The 24,951-nt window shown below is 37.4% G+C and overlaps 1 protein-coding gene across 1 annotated transcript in view; it reads left to right on the plus strand.

Annotated features, from left to right (window-relative positions):
• Window positions 1-24,951, plus strand: part of PTPRO (protein tyrosine phosphatase receptor type O) — a 274,139-nt gene that overhangs the window by 176,110 nt on the left and 73,078 nt on the right. Inside the window, exons 4-12 of the mRNA XM_049882551.1 lie at window positions 2,232-2,384; window positions 3,101-3,544; window positions 7,401-7,562; window positions 10,094-10,290; window positions 15,550-15,670; window positions 15,999-16,192; window positions 17,326-17,437; window positions 21,562-21,713; window positions 23,267-23,387. Coding sequence (XP_049738508.1) covers window positions 2,232-2,384; window positions 3,101-3,544; window positions 7,401-7,562; window positions 10,094-10,290; window positions 15,550-15,670; window positions 15,999-16,192; window positions 17,326-17,437; window positions 21,562-21,713; window positions 23,267-23,387 — 1,656 coding nt within the window. The remainder of the gene's footprint in view (window positions 1-2,231; window positions 2,385-3,100; window positions 3,545-7,400; window positions 7,563-10,093; window positions 10,291-15,549; window positions 15,671-15,998; window positions 16,193-17,325; window positions 17,438-21,561; window positions 21,714-23,266; window positions 23,388-24,951) is intronic.

Genomic DNA, 24,951 nt, shown 5'->3' on the forward strand with positions numbered 1-24,951 from the left:
AGAAAAGATGAAGTAAAAGAGCTGAACAGAAGATTTCAAAGGGAGGCTCGAGAATACAAAGTAAAGTATAGTAATGAAATGTGCAAAGACCTGGAGTTAGAAAACCAAAGGAAAGAACACACTTGGCATTTCTCAAACTGAAAGAAGTGAAGAAAAAATTCAAGCCTTGAGTTGCAACCTGGAAGGATTCTACTGGAGCCCTGATGGTGCAGTGGTTAAAAGATTGCTGCTAAACAAAAGGTCAGCAGTTTGAATCTACAAGCTGCTCCTTGGAAACCCTATGGGGTAGTTCTACTCTCTCCTATAGGATCACTATGGTTCAGAATTAGCTTGACAGCAAAGGGTAGGGGTATGGGGAAAATGTTAATGCAGGAACCATCAAAAGAAGATGGAAGGAATACAAAGAGTCACTGTAACAAAAAGAATTGGTCAACATTCAACCATTTCAGGAGGTAGTACATGATCAAGAACTGATGGAACTAAAGGAAGATGCCCAAGCTGCACTGAAGACATTGGTGAAAAACCAGGCACCCGGAAATGACAGAATACCATTTGAGATGTTTCAACAAATAGATGCAATGATGGAAGAACTCACTCATCTATGCCAAGAAATTTGGAAGACCTGGCCATCCTACTGGAAGAGATCCAAATGTGCGCCCATTCCAAAGAAAGGGATCCAACAGAGTGCAAAAATTGTAGAACAATATCATTAATATCACGCACAAGAAAAATTTTACTGAAGATAATTAAAAAATGGTTGCATCAGTGCATTAACAGGGAACTGCCAGAAATTCAAGCCAGACTCAGGAGAGGACTTAGAAAGAGGAATATCATTGCTGATATCAGATGTATCTTGGATGAAAGCAGAGAATACCAGAAAGGTGTTCACCCGTTTTATTGACTATGCAAAGGCATTCAACTGTGTGCACCATAACAAATTATGGATAACATTGTGAAGAATGGGAGTTCCAGAACACTTTACTGTGTTCATGCAGAACCTGTACACAGACCAAGAGGCGATTGTTCAAACAGAACAATAGGATATGGCATGGTTTAAAATCAGGAAAGGTGTGTGTCAAGGTTGTATCCTTTCACCAAACTTATTCAATCTGTATGCTGAGGAAATAATTCCAGATATTGGACTATATGATGAAGAATGCAGCTTCAGGATTGGAGGAAGACTCATTAACAACTTACGATACGCAGATGACACAAACTTGCTTGCCATATGTGGAGAGGACTTGAAGCATTTATTGATGATCAAAGAATACAACCTTAAGTATGGATTACAACTCAGTATAAAGAAAACAAAAATCCTCACAACCGGACCAATAAGCAACATCGTGATAGAGAAAATATCGAAGTTGTCAAGGATTTCGTTTTACTTGGACCCACAATCAATGTACATGGAAGCAGAAGTCAAGAAATCAAGCACTGTATTGCACTGGGCAAATCTGCTGCAAATTACCTCTTTAAAGTGTTAAAAACCAAAGATGTCACCTTCAGGACTATGGTGTGCCTGAGCCAAGCCATGGTATTTTCAATCGCCTCATATGCATGTGAAAACTGAACAGTGTATAAGGACGACCAAAGAAGAATTGATCCCTTTGAATTATACTGTTGGTGAAGAATATTGAATATACCATGGACTGCCAGAAAAACAAATAAATCTGTCTTGGAAGAACTACAGTCAGAATGCTTTTAGAAGTGAGGATGGCAAGAATACATCTCACATGCTTTGGACATGTTATCAGGAGAGACCAGTCCCTGGAGTAGGACATCATGCTTGGTAAAGTAGAGGGTCAACAAAAAAGAGGAAGATCTTCAATGAGATGGATTGACAAAGTGGCTGCAACAATGGGCTCAAACATAGCAATGATTGGGAGGATGGTGCAGGAACAGGTAGTGTTTTTGTTCTGTTGTACACAGGGGTTGCTAAGAGTCAAAACCAACTCACTGGCACTTTAAACAACAACAACCTTCTCCACTTAACACTGTAAAGGTTCTTACCATAAAAATTTAACTCTAATTATGCCCACTCTCCACATACTGAGTTTCAAAATCCAAGATCTCATCCATTTTTTATTACCCATTTTTTATTAATGACTATGACAGAAGTTAAGGAAATATTATCTTATGGCTATTTCATTATAATTACATTTAGAACTTTCTAGAAATGTGTGGCACTCAGTAGACTATATTTTTAATATAATTGATTTTTCTCTTCACAGATCTCTTTAGGGGAAAAACAGTATTCAATCACTGGCTACCAGGAATATGTTATAGCAATATCACCTTCCAGCTGGTATCTGAGGCAACTTTTAATAAAACTACTCTCGTGGAGTATAGTGGTGTCAGTCATGAACCCAAACAGCATAGAACTGGTGAGTATTCTGAAGAATCAAATTTAATAAGTAAAACATATGTATGTGTGGCAGCACAAAGGAGGGAGAGACTATTTTTTATTAGAATTTCGTGGAAGGGGTAACACTGAGCTAGTATATGAAGGATAAAAAAATAGAAAATACTGCAGGAAGACACCATGCAGTCTGCCTTCATAATGTTCTGTGTCTAGAAGAGCATGCTTCCATAATATAAATTCATTTTATGCTCAGATGTTTCATTTTAGAGAGATAAGGAGTGAGGCCATATTTCTAAGATGTATGGAAATGTCCCTAAAGACAACTTATATGTGCAACTCTCCACTATGCAACTATGTCACACGGAATCTTAAGAAACTTATCATTGCTTTTTTGTGAGTGCAATCCAGGGACAGAGACTTATTTGGAAAAAAAAAAGGAAGAGAGAGAGATTCCTACAAGTGGAAGATCAGTTGCATAACTGTGCTGCAGAAGAGGTTAAATTACAGATTTCAACAAGCATAATATCACAAGTTAATGTATTTAAAGTGTTACTGTTGATACACTAATAGGTGTACATCACCCACAAATACTATGTCTTTAAATGACAGCTGTTCTTTACAAATTTGACTATATATTAGAAGTAAAATTAAACTTTATGTTGTAAATCTACTTGTGTATTAACTATTCACCAGGGTAGAGTTAAAAATACTTGTAAATGAAAATTCTCTCTCTTACAGCCCCTTATCCGCCTCGAAATATTTCAGTTCGTATTGTGAACTTGAACAAAAACAATTGGGAGGAACAGAGTGGCAGTTTCCCGGAGGAATCATTCCTGAGGTCACGAGATCCAATGGGAAAAGACAAACTCTTCCATTTTACTGATGAAACTCCAGAAATACCCTTTGGCAACATTTCGTCTGGTTGGCCTGATTTTAACAGTAGTGACTATGAAGCTACATCGCAGCCATATTGGTGGGACAGTGCCTCTGCAAGACCCGAAAGTGAAGATGAATTTGTCAGTGTACTTCCCATGGAATATGAAAATAATAATACACTCAGTGAGACTGAGAAATCAACATCAGGCTCTTTCGCTTTTTTCCCTGTTCAAATGATATTGAGCTGGTTACCACCAAAGCCACCCACTGCCTTTGATGGGTTCCATATTTACATAGAAAGAGAAGGTAAAGCGATAGCAAATCAGATAGACTGAGAAATGGTAAAGTGAAAGGAAAGGGGACTGAAATGTTTGTAAATTTGAGTTTAGAAAGAGAGACTGGTGATAGTTAATACCTAAAGAAAAATGGTAAAGAGAGGGAAGAATTTAATGGAGTGTCTAATACAGACTGAGACTAGAAAACAAAAATGGATAGACTGGATCAAAATCAGAAATTTTAGGTAATCCATAAATGGTCAGTGCTGGCAACTCTGCATATTTCGTTATCCAACATCTCACATGCCCCAGGCCACTGAGGAACACCTTAAAATTGGAAATATCTAGAATTATAGCTCTTATTACCACAAATAACAAAATATCCTGGAGAAGTGTTTTGTTTTCTTTTACGCAGATTTGTAAAGCATGCACCAAATAATCTTTTGGGAAAAGGACTACTTCCCCAAGAGTATCAGAACTGTGTCCCTCTTATCTAACTAACCCTATTTCCCTTAGGATATGCCCTCTGGAACCAGCAGCACTTGCAGTTTCTCAAAGGAGAGCTGTGTTGTTGTTAGGTGCCATCTAGTCAGTTCCGATTCATGGCAACCCTCTGTACAACAAAAGGAAACACTGCCTGATCCTGCAACATCCTCATAACCGTTGTTATGCTTAAGGCCATTGTTTCAGCCGCTACGTTAGTTCATCTTGTTGAGGGTCTTCCTCTTTTTCACTGATCCTCTACTTTACCAAGCATGATGTCCTTCTTCAGGGACTGATCCCTCCTGGCAACATGTTCAAAGTATGTGAGATGTAGTCTCACCATCCTTGCTTCTAAGGAGCATTCTGGCTGTACTTCTTCCAAGGCTGATCTGTACATTCTTTTGGCAGACCATGGTATATTCAACATTCTTCTCCAACACCACAATACAAAGGTGTCAATTCTTCAGTCTTCCTTCTTCACTGTCCAGCTTACGCATGTATACGAGGTGATTGAAAACGCCATGCTTGGGTCAGGCCCACCTTAGTCTTCAAGGTGACATCTTTGCTTTTCAATACTTTATAGAGGTCTTTTGCAGCAGATTTGCCCAATGTAATATATCTTTTGATCTCTTGACTGCTGCTTCCCTGAGTGTCGATTGTGGATCCGAGTAAAATGAAATCCTTGGCAACTTCAGTCTTTTCTCCGCTTATCATGATGTTGCTCATTGGTCCAGTTGTGAGGATTTTTGTTTTCTTTATGTTGAGGTGTAATCCATACTGAAGCCTGTGGTCTTTGATCTGCATCAGTAAGTGCTTCAAGTCCTCTTTACTTTCAGCAAGCAAGGTTGTGTCATCTGTGCAGGCTGTTAACGAGTCTTCCTCCAATCTGATGCCCTGTTCTTTTTAGAGTCCAGCTTTTCATATTATTTGTTCAGTATACAGATTGAATAGGTATGGTGAAAGGATACTATCTTGACGCACACTTTTCGTAGTATCTCCTTATTCTGTTCGAACGACTACCTCTTGATCTATGTACAGGTTCCTCATGAGCACAATTAAGTGTTCTGGAATTGCTATTCTTTGAAATGTTATCCATAATTTGTTATGATCCACACAGTTGAATTCCTTTGCATAGTCAATAAAACACAGGCAAACATCTTTCTGGTATTCTCTGCTTTCAGTTAGGATCTGTCTGACATCAGCAATGATATACCTCGTTCCACGTAGTCTTCTGAATCCAGCTTGAATTTCTGTTAGTTCCCTGTCAAGATACACTGCTGCAGCTTCTTCTGAATGATCTTCGGCAACATTTTAATTGCACGTGATATTAATGATATTGTTTGGTAATTTCTGAATTCAGTTTGTTCACCTTCCTTGGAAATAGGCATAAATATGAATCTCTTCAGTCAGATGGCCAGGTAGCTGTCTTCCAAATTTCTTGGCATAAATAAGTGAGCACTTCCAGCCCTGCATCCATTTATTGAAATATCTCAATTGGCATTTCGTCAATTCTTGGAGCCTTGTTTTTTGCCAATGCCTTCAGTGCAGCTTGGACATCTTCCACCAGTACCATCAGTTCCTGATCATATGCTCCCGCCTGAAATGGTTGAACATCGACCAATTCTTTTTGGTGTAGTGACTCTGTTCAAATACACCAGGCACTCCTTGGAATTCCTATGGGGCAGTTCTATTCTGTCCTATAGAGTCACTATGAGTCAGAATCGAATCGACTTAACAGCAATGTGGTTACTTTGAGGAGGCAGTTCTTCCCCAGTCATATTTTGAGTGCCTCCCAGCCGGGGGCGGGGGGGCTTATCTTCTGGCTCTGTATCAGACAACATTCCACTGCTATTCATAAGGTTTTCACTGGCTAATGCTTTTCAGAAGTAGACCACTGGGTCCTTCTTCCTATAGAGGAGCTGTAGTAAAACAGAAAATGCACAGCATAAGCTCCTTTCACTGTAGCTACTTAATTTTATTTTATATCACTTATCCAGGATCAAGCTTCATTTTTTATATTTTAGCCCACTAATTTATTAAAGCAGAGTCATGGCATTTGGCAAATTTGGGTCACAAATTATATTTAAATTGTTAGCTTGGTAGATTTTCATGGTTTGTTTTTTGCTTTGTTTTTACTATAACATCCTTCATTTTATACTCTCTAGTCTGATAGTTTTTTTTTTTTTTAGATGACAAATGTTGTCAAATAATCAAAATTTGAAGTTCCAATGACAGCCTTATTTTCAGGTCCTGGCACTAGGATCATGTAGTCTCATATATGAAACCCTGGTGGTACAGTGGTTAAAAGTTCGGTTGCTAACTGAAAAGCTGGCAGTTCAAATCCACCAGCCATTCCTTGGAAATCCTAAGAGGCAGTTTTACTTGTCCTATATAGGGTTGCTATGAGTCAGAATCGACTCGATGACAATGAGTTAGTCTCATATATGACAAATTGTTTACCCCCATTTTATTTATTAGCATGTAATATAAAAGTTTGTGGGTTTCTTTAAACTAGATTGAGCAATCAACCAAACCCAAATACTGTATGAAATTGAAATCCTTTGCTATTTCCAGTTATTTGAGTCAAAAGTCTTAGCATTTGCCTGAAATTGCTTGTATAAAAAAGTTCCCTTAATCTGTCTTTTATTTTTCTGTTCTTCAGTATAGTCTATGGAAAACAGAGTCTTTGAAACTCAGATTTTTTTTTTCTGCCTATTTCCATGAAGATCCAATAACACTTTTATCTGACTACAGTTGTGTTCTTTTGAAGGCAAAAGTAGTCACCAACTGATGGTAATGACTTCAAACAAAGTAAGAAGCAGCAGGAGATGAACTTTGAAGCAATGCAAAATCGTTTTTACTTTTAAAGGTTTCTCGAAGCAAACTGATGAAAGAAATATATTACAAGTGTCAGAAATTTTATCCAGAAAAATTATTCCTAACTAAAAACAATTCAATATACTTAAGACATTTCTAGGTATTTAATGCCTACCAAAAAAAAAGTTATAAGATATTTGGTCCTGGTTTTTTTTGTTTGTTTTTCCTTATGTTCTGAGATAAGTAGCTCAGCTAGTACTACCTTCTCCTGATACTCCCGTTTAGTGTGCATAAATATGTTCGGTAACAATACACAAATATATGCCGTGTATACTGATTCCTAGTTTTGTTGATTTGGGCACCATATTTTAAAATGGTTATTTAAAAATATTGTGAAAAACCCAATTTGAACTCCTCTCCATCCATGCTTTATAGTGCATTTAGTTTAGAAGTATACTTGAACTTGACAAAAGGAAGAAAGTAATATAAAGATGTATATTTTTAAAAATTAATTGACTTGTCCATAGCCAAGGTCCTCCCAAGGGCTAATTCATTCCTGTATGTCCTCTTTTTTATATGTGATTTAGAAAACTTTACTGAATATTTGACAGTGGATGAAGAAGCACATGAATTTGTTGCTGAACTGAAGGAGCCTGGGAAATATAAGTTATCTGTAGCAACCTTTAGTTCCTCAGGATCTTGTGAAATGCGAAAAAGTCAGTCAGCCAAGTCACTCAGCTTTTATATCAGTAAGTATCAAAGAGAGTATTTTGCATCTACAGGGGAGCTAGAACAATGAAACACTTGAGATTAATGATACCCAGGCATCAATTATTCATCAAAGCTTAGAGATTCTGAGAGTTCTTCAAGGTCAGGGGATGCTGGAATCTGTGAGATTTCTGACAGCAGAGGAAATATATGTATGTTTGGTAGTAGAAAACCTACCCAGGGATTTAACTTGAGGATTTTTTATTATTATTATTGTGATAATTGAACATTTATTAAACTGACCCTCAACACTAGCCATATCAAACTCTCCAAGGACATGGACGCACAGTTTGAGAAATATGGCCATGATGAAAATTGATATTGTAGAGCCGTGTGAAAATTCTTATTACAGTATTGAGCTTGTGGAGCTCAAAAGAAAGACAAAGATTCAGATGTAGTTATACCCAGGTGGCCTCCACAAAGTTGGTAAGAGAAGACAAACCAACCAACCAACCCACTGCCGTCGAGTAGATTCCAACTCATAGCAACCCTATAGGGCAGAGTAGAACTGCCCCATAGAGTTTCCAAGGAGTGCCTGGCAGATTTGAACTGCTGACCTCTTGGTTAACAGCCATACCACTTAATCACTATACCACAAGACAAAACTAAACCAAAAACTAGACAAAACTAGAGGGTCCTAAAAGCCCGCAATGTCAAGTGTTAGGGCAGCTTCTACTGATTCTATGAGGGGTAATAGCAGAGCAATAGCTAACCTCTAGAGGCTGGACAAATACTGTACTTCTCTGTAATGTTTTATTTAGTTAAATTGACTATATTTATTCTAAGGTTGAGATCAGAGATTAGTTGCCTAATTTACTGGTATTTAAGTGTGCCTGTGAGTAGCAGAAAGATACACCAGAAGGCAGTGGCTAAAAATTACTTTCAGAAAGAGCTGACCACCCTACACCCTACTGCCTCCTCCAAAGGTAAAATACCATCTTTGAGAGAATAATCCTCAAAAGGGGGATGGAGGAGGGAGGCAGAGGAGAGGAGACCAGTTTATTTAGTGGCTTTGAAATGTTGAAAATATCTCATGCAATATTTTTACTTAAGAAACCAGAAATGTCACCACCAATGAAAGGATTGGAAAATCCCTTAGGCATGTAGTAAGTATATTCATAATTAATTGCTTTGAATGTCTTTGAAGTATGAGAGATATTTTGCCTGAGATCATTTAAGAATGAGAACAAAGTTTAGTATTCAGTTCTTCCCACAAGACCTAGGATGTCGGGGTTGAGTCCCAAATGCTTATTAGCTCTGTGATATTGGGCAGATTATTCATGTCTCTGGGCCTCAGTTTCCTCATCATTAAAATAAGGCATTGCATCTCCAAAGTTCTTTTCAATTCTAACAGTCCATGATTTACCCATTTTACTGATGCAATCACTAGGATTCAGAGACATTAGATCATTAGCCCAAAGTTACATCATTAATAATGAGCAAAGCTAAGTCTTCAGCCCACTCTCTTATCTCCAAACCAATTCTTTTCACTCTCATAGTGCTCCAGGAAGTCTGACTCAGGGTTTAAGAGCATGGATTTGGAACCAGACTTCCTGTGTTTGATCCTGGCTTTATTTAACTCTGCCTAAGTTTCCTCTTCTGAAAGTATGGCTAATAATACTACCTATCGCATAGGCTTGTTATGAAAATTAAAGGATTATAATATGTAAATACATTTCTCCCCAACAAAGTCACTTGCTTTTTTTTCTCTCCTCAGTTCCAGTCTAGAATAGGGCTTTCTTTTAAGAAACTGAGAATGCATCTTAAGCAAACGAAAGGAAGTTGCATGTTTGCATTTCAACAGGGAACTTGGGGTAGACAATAATTACCTTGACATTTCTTGGGTCTTTACCAAGTATCAGACACTGGGCTAATAACCACTTTAGAAACCTAAGAGGACAAAGCAAATGGTGGAACTTCTATGGAGGTAGTTTATAATGAGGAACCCACCTCATCCCTCGAATTATCACCCAGGTTTTAGCCCGCTTCTGTAATTGAGCCAGCCTGTTGCCTGTTTCTTCTCTAATATAGTCACACCCTGCCTCTTTGATCCTGCTTTTGCCATATTTAATAAATCCTTACACTGTAAAGTAGAGGCTAATTTGAATCTCAAAGTAGTTCTTTCTAGAGTCCAAAGACCCTAATAGGAAAGGCATTATAAACATTGATGAAATACCACACGCCACACCCATTCTATATTAGAAGTAAGTTCTCTTCAGCTGAGAATTTACCAGAATAATCTCAGATGCACATGATAAATGAAATGGACCTCTTGTCTCTCAGTAGAACTGTTTTTATTGCTGCTGCTGTTGTTGTTGAGGTCAATGGCAAGATCATAGAGTCGAGGGTTGGGGCTAGGCAGAGAATTTAAGGCGTGACAGTCTGGCTGCTGGTCTTACGTTGAATATCTCTGTAAGGGCCAAGGAAAGCAACATGATTTTTAGAATTAAAATCTTTTATCTTGACCAGCTCAGCTTGGAACTTCACTTGTGCTCTGATTTAAAATTTGCAGGTCCTTCAGGAGAGTGGATTGAAGAATTGACTGAGAAGCCCCAGCATGTAAGCGTTCATGTTTTAAGTTCAACCACTGCCTTGATGTCCTGGACGTCTTCCCAAGAGAATTACAACAGCACGATTGTGTCTGTGGTATCGCTGACATGCCAGAAACAAAAGGAGAGCCAGAGGCTTGAGAAGCAGTACTGCACTCAGGTAAAGAATGGAAACGCAGATGGGCACACTCACCTTATGAAGCACAGTCACGTAGGGGCAACAAACAGAGACAACTGCAAAGAAGCCGGAGTCCAAGTCTCCACTGGTGGTTTGTAACAGTGACCAATAGTCAGGAGAGTATCTAGGAAGTGAGCTTAAAGTTCATCTTCCTTTCCCCTTGAGGAGAATTGCCACATCCAGGGCCATGTTCCTTTTACTTTCATTCCTCTAGTCAAAAGCATTTACTGAGCACGTACCATGTGCCTAAGTGGCACAGTTAAGCACTCAACTACTACCCGAAAGGTTGGCGGTTTGAACCCACCCAGTGGTGCTTTGGAAGACATCCCTGACAATCTGCTTCTGAAAATAATACGGAGCAGTTCTGTTTTGCACACATGGGGTCCCCATGAATCAGAATCAACTTGAGGGCAACTAACAACAACAACAACACGTGCCAGGTACTGTGAGAAATGATGGAGATCTTTAAATGACCTGCTTTTTCAGAGCTCACAACTTAGTGATAAAAATGAATAATGAACATATAATTACTGCACAGTATAGAATAAGACCTGCCACTGCCACTGCCATCAACCTAGGCTAAAAGTAAATGATCACGAGGCCTTATGAGCCCATACAAAAGAGGAGCTGGGTGAGAGTAATATGGATTGGGATGTTATGGATTGAATTGTGTCCCTAAAGTAAATAGGTTGAAGTCCTAACACCTGTGTCTGTGAATTTGGCCCTGTTTGGAAACAGGTATTTTCTTTGTTATGTTAATGAGGCCATACTTGAGTAAGGTGAGTCCTAATTCCTTCTGAGTGGTGTCTTATAAAAGGGGAAAAAAGACATGGAGAGACACACACAGAGGGAAGACGCCACTTGAGGATACTTCTACAAGCTAAGGAACTCAAGAAACTCCTGAGATGCCAGAGCGGAAAAAGACAAGAAATGATTTTTTCCTATAACGGACAGAGCATGGCCCTGCTGATGCCCTGAATTCAGACTCCTAGCCTTCAAAATCAAGACAATAAATTCCTGTTCTCGAAAACCACCCACGTGTGGTATTTTTGTTACATCAGCACTAGGAAACTAAGACGGGGTGACGAATACTTGGAAACTGAGTAGAAAAGTTTCCCAGAGAAGACGAATAAACAGAGGATTTTTGGGGGGGAGGGGGAGGGTTATGTTATATTTTTGGGTTTCTCCCCTTTTTTTTCCATTTCTTTAATTTTTATTCTACTTTTATAAGTAATATATGCTCGCTAAACAAATTCAAAAATTTAAAATATATAAAGTAAACTCCTTTAGCAATACCATCTGAGGAGAAGAGTTTTGAAGGATAAATAGGAGTTAGCCGAGCAGAAAGGAGAGTGAGGGGCAAGTGGACACAATGTGCAAATCCGAAGTTATGTGAGTACATGGCTGAATGAATACACATACCCCATACCCAGTTATCAATCCTGAATGAAATTGTGAACCATGAGACTGAGAGAGGAATGCACTCTCAGGTGTCCCAAATACCCATGGGAAGCCTGGGGCAAGTCTTATTTTGTTAAATCTGACTTTGTTTTTTCATAAGATTAAATCTGGCAATTCTTGGTGTCTTAAATACACAGTATTTTCTTCCCTAAAAGTCATATTGATAATATAATGCCTATATGGTTCAATATTGCATCATTTTTTTAATAATTTTATTTTGTTGTTGGGAATATACACAGCAAAATGTATACCATTTCAACTGTTCCTACATGTACAATTCAGTGATGCTGATTACATTCTTTGAGTTATGCAACCATTCTCATTCTTCTTGTCTGAGTTGTTCTTCCCCCATTAACATAAATCCACACTCCCCTAAGGTTCCTATCTAATCTTTAGTGTTGCTCTTGTCATTTTGATCCCATATAGATAGTTCTTAAAAGAGCATAATGCTCAAGGCAGACATTTTTTACTAGTTAAGCTAAACTATTGTTTGGTTTTAAGACTTCAGGGGATATTTTTGGTGTAAGTTTTAAAGATTGTATCAGGGCAATTGTTTCAGGGGTTCATCCAGCCCCCTTGGCTCCAGAAAGCCTGAAGTCCATGAGAATTTGAAATTCTGATCTACATTTTTCCCCTTTCAATCAGGACAATATTATATCATTTATGTATATATGTATAAAGGAAGGTCTGGAAGAATTACCCACAAAAATATTGGTATAGATTGAAGAAGGAATGAAAGAATTTCAATTTACATCATTTGCTTTTTTGTTGTGTGAACAGCTTTTACATTGAGCATGTATTAGTTTTATCACTTAAAATGTATTTCAAAAAATAAAATGGTATTGCTGAATTGTGTGTAACATTCTTATTCATAGTTTGTCTCATTAGGAAATGCTGCATCAGACAAGGACATACAGTTGACTGTCTATATTGCTTCCAGAAGAATTAGAAATATAAAATATGAGCAAGAAACAATGATATGAAAGAGTGTAAATAGGAGAGGAAGAGTGGAAATGGTAACTTATTAATTCAATGCAATCTTATTTTGGTTAAATCAACGGAAAAGAAATTTTGGAATTGTATGAGTTTCCTACATAGACCAAAGAAGAGTTGATGCCTTTAAATTATGGTGTTGGTGAAGAATATGGAATATGCCATGGACTGGCAGAAGAAGGAATAAATCTGTTTGGAAGAAGTACAGCCAGAATGCTCCTTGAAGCAAGGATGGTGAGACTTCGTCTCACATGCTTTGGACATGTTATCAGAAGGGACTAGCCCCTGGAGAATGCCAACATGCTTGGTAAAGTAGAGGGTCTGCAAAAAACAGGAAGGCCCTCAACAAGATGAATTGACACAGTGGCTGCAGCAATGGCCTCCAACATAGGAACGATTGTGAGGATGGCACGAGATCTGGCAGCATTTTGTTCTGTTGTACATGGGGTTGCTATGAGTCTGAAGAGACTCGAGGGCACCTAACAACAACAATTAGTTTCCTAGGGCTGCCATATCAAACTACCACAAACTTGGTGGCTTAAAACAACAAAAATTTATTCTTGCAGTTCTAGAGGCCAGAAGTCCAAAATCAAGGTGTTGGTGGGGCTGTCCTCTCTCCAGAGGCTCTCTGGGACAATATTCCTTTCCTTCTTCCAGCTTCTGGTAATTTCTGGCGTTCTTTTGCTTATGGCTGCATAACTCCAATCTCTGCCTCCATCTTCATATGGCCTTCTTCTCTTCTCTGTGTCTTCTCTCTGTGTGTCTCTTATGAGGATATTTGTCATTAGATTTAGGGCATACCTGGATAATCCAGGGTGATCTCATCTCGAGATTTTTAATTTCATTATATATATGAAGGCCTTTTTCCAAATAAGGTCACATTCACAGGTTCTGGGGGTTAGGACGTGGACGTATCTTCTGGGGTCTACCATTCAACTCACTACAGGTATGCTATTACATGTCAGCAAGTTGTACCAACTCAAGCTATAGCATTTCTACCTGTGTAGTATCAGTTTCTGGTATTGGATGGGTTTAAAATATATACCACATCACCAGTACGATATCTACCCTTAAAAACATGATGAAGCTTAAAAAAGAAAAAAAAAAAAACTTTACAACATGGGTAAGCTGTCAACAGTATCGTCCTCCATTGACTTATACTCCTTCCTACAGCAATTTTACAATCTTATGTACCCTAGGGTGGCCTGGTGGTGCAATGATTAAGAGCTCGGCTGCTAACCAAAAGATCAGCAGTTTGAATCCACCAGGCTCTCCTTGGAAACCCTATGGGGCAGTTCTACTCTGTTCTACAGGGTCACTATGAGTCGGAATCTACTTGAAGGCAATGGTTTTTGTTTGTTTGTTTGTTTTGGTAGTGTACTCTAGAGGCCAAAAAGTTAATAGGAGTAACAAGAGTTACCATTTAGTAAGACTCTGGCTTAAGCATTCTCACAAAAACTCTATGAAATATATAGTAGTATTATCTGTATTTTAGAAATAAGGAAACCAAGCTAAAAGTATTATAAATAAATTATAAATTCTCACACCATATAAGGGGTAGTGTCAGGATTTGATCTCAGGCAGTCTGAATAGAGAACCTGTGTTCTTAAGCACTAGGCAAGACTGCCTTAAGTATTCCACCAAAAACCAAACCCACTGCCATCGAGTAGATTCCGACTCATAGCGACCCTATAGGACAGAGGAGAACTGCCCCATAGAGTTTCCAAGGAGCACCTGGCACTTAACCACTATGCCACCAGGGTTTCCAACTTTGACATTTAGTGCCTTAAGTATTAGAAGCACTAAATGTCAAAGCAAAACACCTCTTAACCTGCTAAATTATTTAAGTACTACAGCTGCTAACCAAAGCGTCGGCAGTTCGAATCGGCCAGATGCTGCTTGGAAAGTCTATGGGGCAGTTCTACTCTGTCCTATAGGGTCACTATGAGTTAGAATTGACTCAATGGCACTGGGTTTGTTTTTTTTTTTTCAGTTTGATATACATGCCAGCATTCAATTTTAGTAAATAATATGTTATTCATCTATATTTTCTCACCATTCTTCTCTATATGGTATTTCTTACAAAGACATTTAAAAATCAAAGAAAAGAAAGAAAGGACAATAAAACTGAGCTCATCAAAATGGGAAATGTCCTCTGCAACATTATTTTACAAGGTACACAATAACTTTACCAAATGCTTTACCTCTCTTAGCCCCAGACTTGCTCATCGTGTGGACTAGGAGTCACAACACAAGGCTTCCAGTCCCAATACATGTGACCTTGGCCATTCTCTAGTTTAACTTTTCTGATCTATTAAATGAGAGACTTTGACTAGATAACCTCTGAGGCCATTTCCATCTCTATAATTAGATATCATTTGCCTCTAAGTGACAAGAGACTAAAGACATTCCTGCACTGATCTTTGTATGTAATCAGCTGACACTACAATTTAGGATGTCAGACTGTCCTTACGCTGTTACTGATTTGATTGGGGTTGGAGGCTGATGTGTCTCTTGTGTGTGGAGTTACAGTTGACATTGATGGGTATAAAGCAGTTCAGGTGGCTTATTAAATCCAGCCATAGAATTTGAATGTTCTGGGTTCCCTTCAGTGTTCACATAAACTATAAATCATTCTAATTTTGAGATCTGACCTTCCTCAGCGTGAATAAAGGCCTCTGAATTTCAAAGGTATCTGCATTTCCACAGACTCCGTGAATACTACTTCAGCTGTGTCACTTCTGTGAGCCCAGCTCTCAATAAATCTTATTGGGTGTTTGGTTTAAGGTGAACTCCAGCAAACCTGTTATTGAAAATCTGGTTCCTGGTGCCCAGTACCAGGTTGTGATGTACCTAAGAAAAGGCCCCTTGATTGGACCACCTTCAGATCCTGTGACATTTGCCATTGGTAAGTTTCCAGCCACAAAAGTAATAACTTATCTCTATCAGTTTATCAGCTGAAGGAGTTCATGATCACATATGGGAGGCCCATACTAGTTTATCCAACATTTTCCTTCAGAGCAATAAATAACTAGAATTGTGTAGATGGAGGACATCTTTAGCATTTATTTATTCCTCAGGAAAAAAAAAATCAGAGGCAAATATGTTTAGTTTAATTTTCAGTGATCATATCTGAAGAGTGAAAACCCTAGTTATTAAGTAGAAGTTTGAAGCCATTGCTACAATATTAAACATTCCTTCTTGGATTTATTTTTCCACTCTCTTCCCCTCTTTAGTTCCCACTGGAATAAAGGATTTAATGCTCTATCCCTTGGGTCCTACAGCGGTGGTACTGAGCTGGACCAGACCTTACTTAGGAGTGTTCAGAAAATACGTGGTTGAAATGTTTTATTTCAACCCTGCCACAATGACATCAGAGTGGACAACCTACTACGAAATAGCAGCAACTGTCTCCTTAACTGCATCCGTGGTAATCGTCCCTTAACCAGCTGTCACAATCTCCTATGTGAACAGATGTGCCTTTATGTAGCAAACGTGTCGGGGAAAAAAGTTAGCTGTAAATTAGATTGTTTTGTAAATACACACAGGTAGCTTGCTGCTTTCAAGGATTTTTGATTGTTTTTGTTTTGCGGTTTTGTTTTTATTTCTGAGAGAATAATTGTGTGAAGCTAGCTTTCATCCCTAAGTTTATTTGTTAATCCACTTTTTTTTCTAATGAATTTGCTTAAGGAAGAGTAGAACTATCTAACGCTTATTGTTTCTGTCTGCTCCTGAGGAGGAAAACATGAGCTGTCCCTTGGGCATTCAATAATTAGTTGACAGTTTCTAATTCTAATGATGGAAACCCTGGTAGTGTAGTGGTTAAGTGCTATGGCTGCTAGCTAAAAGGTCAGCAGTTCGAATCCGCCAGGTGCTCCTTGGAAGCCCTATGGGGCAGTTCTACTCTATCCTATAGGGTCACTATGAGTCACAATTGACTTGATGGCAATGGGCTTTAATTCTAAAGATGACTATTCTTGACATCTACAAATCGGTTAAATACCTATAATGCTAGGCCATTGCAGGACGGTTTTTAAGACAACAAGTAAAGATTGCCCTTTTTAAAACTGGAATAATTTTGAAAGTACAAGTTACCTACAGGTCACGCATAAAGTACACAACCTGGTCGACAGCTCTGATAATTGCCACCCAACAAGGACTTGGCTTCTGGTCCAAGTTGGGGAGAATAGAGTTGTAAGATGTAATTTGTCTTATAAATAGGAGCAGGTATACATACAGTCGCTTACAAACAAGTGCTACTTAACCCATATAATATACTTAGGAAATTGCAAAGTGAAACTAATATTGGAAATATTTAACCCTATACCTTTGAATCGCCTTTAAAAATTACCTAATATTTTAGTATTTCATTTTATTTATTGCCTCGCCTCATTCCAGAAAGAATTTTTTTTATTATATAAAATTTGGGAAATGCATAAAGGCACAGAAAGAAAAATAAAAACTACTTCTTAATTTTTTCATGACCTAAGAAACATAACTGTATTCCAGAAAAAATTATTTTCCCCTTTAGTCTTTTGTCTCCTTGCTTTCTTTCTCATTCAGAGAATAGCTAATCTGTTGCCAGCATGGTACTACAACTTCCGTGTTACCATGGTGACATGGGGAGACCCAGAATTGAGCTGTTGTGACAGTTCCACCATAAGCTTCATCACAGGTGAGTGGTGTGTGGGATGTGGTTCCAGAAGGAGGGAATAACGTTTTGAGGAGGCACTGAGGGAACCCATCTGCAGGAAGTGTCAGCTATTGAATGACACTTAGTGCACCCAGCATGGATCGAGCGCCAATTTCATGGAAGATAATATGATTGATTCTGGTAATTCATTATGTTTAAATGATAGTTAGTCTTTAAAAAATTGAAATATAATTTTTTTCTCTGAGCCACTGCCCTTGACTTATTTTTATTCTGAATCACTGCCCTTGACTCATCTCCCGTGTTTGGAATCGATTAGGATAGAGATGTAGCAGGCAGAGCGTTCAGCTTCATACTGCACAGTCAATTGATTTTACCCGTGTGATGATTATATTTGTCAGAGTGCCTCCATTTCCTTATTAATTATGTCATTTTTAAAGTCACAGGCTGACTGAAGTATTGACAAGTGCAGGGGTTAAAAAAGGCATAGGAGACAGATAGAACAGGGTTTGAATCATGGCTCTCTACTGCATACCACGTGTACCCTTGAGCAAGCTAACTTTCCTAAGCCTCGGGTTTTTTTACGTTTAAAGTGGAGGTAAGCATATCTATTATTACTATCTGTTGCCTGTTCTCTGTTATTGCTTTGCAATAACCTGGAACAATGTTTAAGCACTCAAAAATTGTTAGTCTTAGAGCCTTGGGGCTTTACACAGTGCAGTTGCAACAAGCAGTCAGAGATCTCAATGAAAAGGGGGAATTTATTTGTCAAAGAAACGCTAATCCTTTTGTTTGAGCTAAGATTTTTCAAGAAGCTTTAATTGGACTACAAGACTGTAGTTGGAGTTGTATTAAGAGAGGAGAAAAATACTGTTTAGATGAAGAATAATTTTGATAAAATACTTTCCGCACTGGACATGAAGTTTTACTTGAAATTATCAATGAAAAAAAATGGAAAGATATGTGCATTTTTACACAATCAACTTATATATTATGTCATTTTTCTTGACTAGCCAATATTTAGAGCTTCTTTGATCTAGATGTTAAAAATAATACTAAAGTGAAGAATACCAAAGTGAAAGAATACCAAAAAAAAAAAAAGAGAGAGAGAGAGAATATACCAATTACGTGCAAAGCACTGTTAAGCTCTTTACCATGTCGGTAATTACATACTTAATTGTAATTAAGCTTCACTGTATCAATAATTCACATAGTTATTCAGATTGACTTTCTGAGAATACTTTTTCCCTCTCAGAGGGGGCAGCTGGAGATTACCAAAAAGAGCCCAAACTTAGCATCTGAACCCTTGATTGGGCAGAGCTGGCTCTGCTATATTTGAACTATAGAACTTTGAACAAATTAATGAATCAAGTTTCTATCCTCTTATGGGTAGAGCCCCCTTTCCCCCCAAATATTACCTGACAACTGATTAAAAGAGCAAAACTGAGTGTGTTGAAACATACCGCAGCAAGGGAGGATACCAACTTGACAGATTCTTTGCAGCATCTCAGAAAAGGAATATCAGAAATGGAATATTAAAAGGGTTTTGGGGTTCTGGCCTTTCAAGGCAGGGAACTGACTGGAATTGGCAAAGTTTGTGATATAACAGTGTAGGTGGACAAAGCGAGTCTGGATAGGTAAAAACATTAATAAGCACGCCATTTGCCCAGGTGAGCAGTATATTGCCTACAAGAAATTGATCTTTGAGAATTTCTTTTTTCTTGAAACAACTAATCTACAATCTTATCTAAGCATATTGGCATAGTGTCAACTCCCATATCTATAAAATGGGCACAACGGTACTTCACAGGATAGTATGAAAATTAAATTATATAAAAAAATTTTTTTTTTCAAATATATATATGGTAGCTTACTTTTATATTTTACACTTATTTTTTAAACTAGTTTAAATTCTAGTTTTTTGGTTTGTTTGTTTTTGCCTTTTTTCCCTCATTTTAACTTAAAACCAAATAAAGATTGATTTTCTAATCTCATGATTTACTTTCCTATCTTTGAATTCTAGTCCAAACTGCCAAATTGAGCAGGATAAAAGGAAATATAGACAAAATATTTTAATTAGTTGTGATTTCTGAAGGTCTCAAATCTACAGTCTTTGATAGATGACTCTGTCTGCAAGTCAGGTTCACAGTAATTATGCTGGTGTAACAAATAATGATTAATAAACAAATGGTGACATCTTGTGGCCTTTCAGCAACATGTATACATGTAGGCATGGAGTATAAAAATCTGAAGACCTAGTCCCTGTGCATTTGCATCTTTAAAAATGTTTCTTCTTGCTAGAATTAGAAGATGGTGAGAAAATATAATTTGAAGAAATATATATATGTGTGTGTATATATATGGTATATGATAAATGGGATCGATTAAGAAGCCAAGGTTATTTTCCTTTATTGGAATATTCTAAAATATGAGTTTCTATTAATTTCTAGATGTATTCTTTATATTTTAAGATTTTGTCAAACACTGGAAATGCTACTTCTATTTTACATGAAACAGATGTTTTTTACTTTATGCACAAGTCAGCAAATAATTGTCCTTAAAATCATAGTTTGTTATAAATATTTGTTATGAGTATTAGCATATTAAAGAAAATATTTTTTATAATTCATAGAAATTTTTCTCCGAATATTTTAGTTGATTTTATGCTGTACCTCAGAAAGAAGCCCTTGCCTAGCTTAAAACCAACATGTTGTTGTTGTTAGGTGCCCTCAAGCTGGTTCCGACTCACAGAGACCCTATGTACAACAGAACGAAACACTGCCCAGTCCTGCACCATCCTCACAATTGTTGCTGTTTGAGCCCATTGTTGCAGCCACTGTGTCAATCCACTGAGGGTCTTCCTCTCTTTCACTGACCCTCTACAAAACATGACGTCCTTCTCCAGGGTCTGGTCCCTTCTGATAACATGTCCAAAGTAGGTAGACAAAGTCTCACCATCCTTCCTTCTAAGGAGCATTCTGGTTGTACTTCTTTCCAAAACAGATTTGGTTGTTCTTCTGACAGTCCATGCTATATTCAATATTCTTCACCAGCACCATAATTCAAGTGCATTGATTTTTCTTCAGTCTTCCTTGTTCATTGTCCAGCTTCTCATGTATATGAGGTGTTTGGAAACAGTATTTCAAATTCAGTTGTGTATCTATTTCTTAAAACTTTCAGAATTATCAGTCACGTTAAAAAATAACTAAAATACCCTTTCAGAGCTCATATTTTATAAAGGTGAATTCTCCTCCCCAATTAGCAAACTTTAAAAAAAAATTAAATGTATAATAATACAAAAACCCAGTGCCGTCAAGTTGATTGTGACTCATAGCGACCCCATAGGACAGAGTAGAACTGCCCTACAGAGTTTCCAAGGAGCACCTGGCATATTCGAACTGCCAACCCTTTGGTTAGCAGCTTAACCACTACGCCACCAGGGTTTCCTTATAATAATACAGAACAAATTAATAAACTCAATGTTAGAATTTAACTTTGTGGTGTGATTTAAAAAAAAAAAAAGCTCTTTATTCCCTCTCTTACTACTTGTTTCAGCAACATATTAAGAGCTTACCTTCTGCAAAGCACTGTGCTAAGTACTATCAATGATATTGCCTTTTTATTTTATGGAAATAACATTTATCATCTATCCTACTAATAGTGACTCCATCCTTCTACTCTTCTAGCCTAGTGTCCTTTCTTCCCATAAACTTCTTCACTGAACTTCAATGAAAGATATTTACTTTTACAGGGCCCAAAGTTTCCAACACTGTTTAAATAATAACTTCACCAATGCCTGTAAATATTAATCGATGCAATAGGTATACCCAAACAAGTGAACATTTTAAGAATCTTGTAATGGTGAAATTTGTATGAAAATTTTTGATACCCTCAGGTACGGATTGATCTGTCTTGCATCTGAGCTATACGAGGTGGGGTCCCATAAAACAAGTGCCCACCCTGAACCACTAACCTTCACTAGTTCACTGAGAGGTCTTGGAGGCCCCAGGATCATCATGTAGATGTGAATTTTAATTCTTTGTAGGAACTATACATGGGATATATGCTATATTGGTAAGTGTTTTAATTATCATTAGTCTAGTATACTATTTTAGTATGCTAAATTGTACCTCTTTCTTCCCTTGTAGCCCCAGTGGCTCCAGAAATCACTTCTGTGGAATATTTTAACAGTCTGTTGTATATCAGTTGGACATATGGGGATGACACAACTGACCTCTCCCATTCTAGAATGCTACACTGGATGGTTGTTGCAGAAGGAAGGAAGAAAATTAAAAAGAGTGTATGTTTCTTCAAATCCCAACATTGGGCACCTGCAGTACTTTCCTGTGACTGCAGTAACAAATTACCACAAGCTAGGTGGCTTAACACAACAGAAATGTGTTCTCTCATAATTCTGGAGGCCAGATGTATGAAATCAAGACTCTAGGAGGAAATTGTTCTTTGCCTTTTTCAGGAATTTCTGGGCTTGCAACTGCATAGCTCTAACTTTGCCTTCCTCTTCACACACCTTCTCCTGTGTGCGTCTCTTATAAGGGCACTTCTCATTGGACTCAGGGCCCACCTGGATAATCCAGGATGACCTCATCTCAAGATCTTTAACTTCATTACATATGAAAAGACCCCTTTTTCCAAGTAACTTTATATTAACATATTCCTAGGGATTAGGATATGGACATATCTTTTGGAAGGCCATCATCCAGCCCACTACAGTCTGAACAAATAAAAAAGATCAGGTTATTGAGACATTAAACAAAAGTTTATGTGCCAGGGGACATTGTTTTAGGCTCTGGAGATAGAACAATGAACGCATATTAGATTCTTCCTCTCCTGGAGATTACCTTTTAGACCTGTAATAGTTTGCTCTAATAGTTGTAATTATCGATTTGATTTATATTGAAAGTTATCATTTGAGCTTGTTATTCATGATGCCACACATTTTCAAGAAAATTTAAGTTAATATATTTCACTATTTTTTCCATACATATCAATACGTAAATATTGGGTACATTGGGAATACTTATTATTTTCTGCTGGGCTATTAAGCTTTTAGACATTGGATTACTTAGTGTGCAGACTGAATTACTGTAATAAAGAAGCACAAAATAAGGTAATGATTTAAACAAGATAGAAGTTTATGTCTTTCTCATGATAGCCCAGAGCTAACAGGGTACCTCTACTCTAAGGACCATCCAAGGATCCAGATTCCTTCTATCTTATTGCTCCACCTTCCACCATGTATAGTCCTCATTTGCATAGATGAGCCTTCTTCATCATTATATTCATATTCTGCATTGCAGGAAAGGGAAAAGAGAGAAAATGGAGGCCTGCCACTTGCAGTATGTGAACTGAATTATAAGTAGCCCATGTAATTTCCACTTAAAATCCATTGGTCAGAATTAGTCACATGGTCCTCCTAGTTGTATGGGATGCTGGGGAATATAGTCTTTAGTCAGGAAGCCATGTGTCTATACACATAGCTAGGCTTCATTCTGAGCTTCTCAGCCACAACTGAGCAATGTACATATCAGTAGCACACAGCTCTAAATATGAGAAAAAAAATCAAAACAATACCTATTTTACATTAGAAAATTGTATGCAAAATTATTCTATCTGAAATGTATTATACATTTTTAAGTCTACTCCACACTTAGCCAGTTTAGGAATTTATATAACATTCTGAGGCAATAATGCAGCCACTCATAGGGTTGTAATCAACTACAGATTGAAGCACAGAATAGAGGGAAAGTCAGCTCTAGGCTTGTAGTTGTTTGGGGTGGTATGCTGGTTCAAGTTCATTAGAAGTTTAAGCCCTCGATTTTGATAATCTTGCAGGTAACACGAAATGTCATGACTGCAATTCTCAGCCTGCCTGCAGGAGACATCTACAACCTCTCAGTAACTGCTTGCACTGAAAGAGGAAGTAATACCTCCATGCTCCACCTTGTCAAACTAGGTAAGAAGAATGCACGAGTATGTGAATGAAAATAATTGTGCTGAGAGAACTAGTGTCTGCATCTCTTGATTTAGTTTGGGCTTTTCAGCTCAATGAAATAGTAATGGAATATGGCTAACTCTCTTTTGTAAGTAGAAAGTAGGCATTTATACTACACCTTGGAAACCCTAGTGGCATAGTGCTTAAGAGCTCTGGCTGTTAACCAAAAGGTTGGCAGTTTGAATCCACCAGGTGCTCACTAGAAACTCTATAGGGCAGTTCCCCTCTGTCCTATAGGGTCGCTATGAGTCAGAATCAATTTGATGGCAGTGAGTTTGGGTTTTGGTTTTAAAGAGTACCTGGAACTTAGTATGAGTTTCTGTGAATGGAATGTATACTGTGCTGGGAAACAAGTGTTCACCACTCTTAGTAAGGTTAGAGGAACCGAAGAATCTTAGGCTTTGGGAGATGGGAGGACTTAGAGATTATCTAGTGCAGTGTTCTCAACCCAATCAGACAACAATCTCTTTTCATAAAAATATTGCACAATGCCCTCTTTAATATCTTAAAATAAAATTCATAGATGAAGTAACCTAAATGTTGATTTTTTTTAATTTGATGTAATTTTCTTACTCTAATACAAAATTAAGATAAAATAAAAGTAATTTATAACAAAATAGTATGAATTCCCTAAATATACATTCAGGCATAGCTACTATAAAAGACATAATGAAAATTGTATGATGCCTGCTCATACTTAAGTTTGAGTTTGCAAAAAATAAAAGATTAGAAGCCCTTCCATGCAAGCAGTACAAAAATAAATGAACAAATAAATTAATTAGTAAATTAGTAAATAATAAAGAAATAAGTAAGCATAGATACAGATGGATCCCATAATAAAAACTAGAGTTAGTAAGTAATAAGAGACTAGACAAATCTGTATTTCATAAAAGAAAGTGAGAAATAACCCTAATTAGAGATAACATGCCAAAAATTGAACAGAGTATGATATTCTTGCAAATGAGCTGGAATTTATTGTCTATTGTAGTGTAAAAATAATTCTTTATATTATGACAGACAACTGGAAGTGACACTGTATAACATAAAACACTTCTTCAACATTCAAAACTTTACCACAAATACAGACATACATTCACTTTCTGATACTCAAAGAGTCCCCTGAGACATACCCTATAATCAGCAGCAGGCAATGGAGGCTGGATTGGCAAAAAGTTGAGCAGTAGACCTCCTGGGGTAACATCAGTGTAAGAGCTGCAATCCAGAAGTTAATGTATAATTTCCACACATAATTTTCACAACACAGATATATCATTTTTATATTTCAAAAACTAAAAATACATAAAACGGCAGTAAGAAAAGTATTTTCTGAATATTTAATAAAATTTTATTGACATCTCTGTTTTAGATGTCTAATTTATATTGTGCGTGAGTCTATTCTTTAAGAGTCTCAAATAGTTTCTGTTATTTTATATGTGCATTTGACAGCTATGAGTAAAGACAAATATAGGACCACCGCTCAACCAAAAACCCAATCCACTGTCTTCAAGTCAATTCTGACTCATAG

The sequence above is a fragment of the Elephas maximus genome, chromosome 4 (genome assembly GCF_024166365.1).
Source record: "Elephas maximus indicus isolate mEleMax1 chromosome 4, mEleMax1 primary haplotype, whole genome shotgun sequence".
NCBI classification, from domain to species: Eukaryota; Metazoa; Chordata; class Mammalia; order Proboscidea; family Elephantidae; genus Elephas; species Elephas maximus.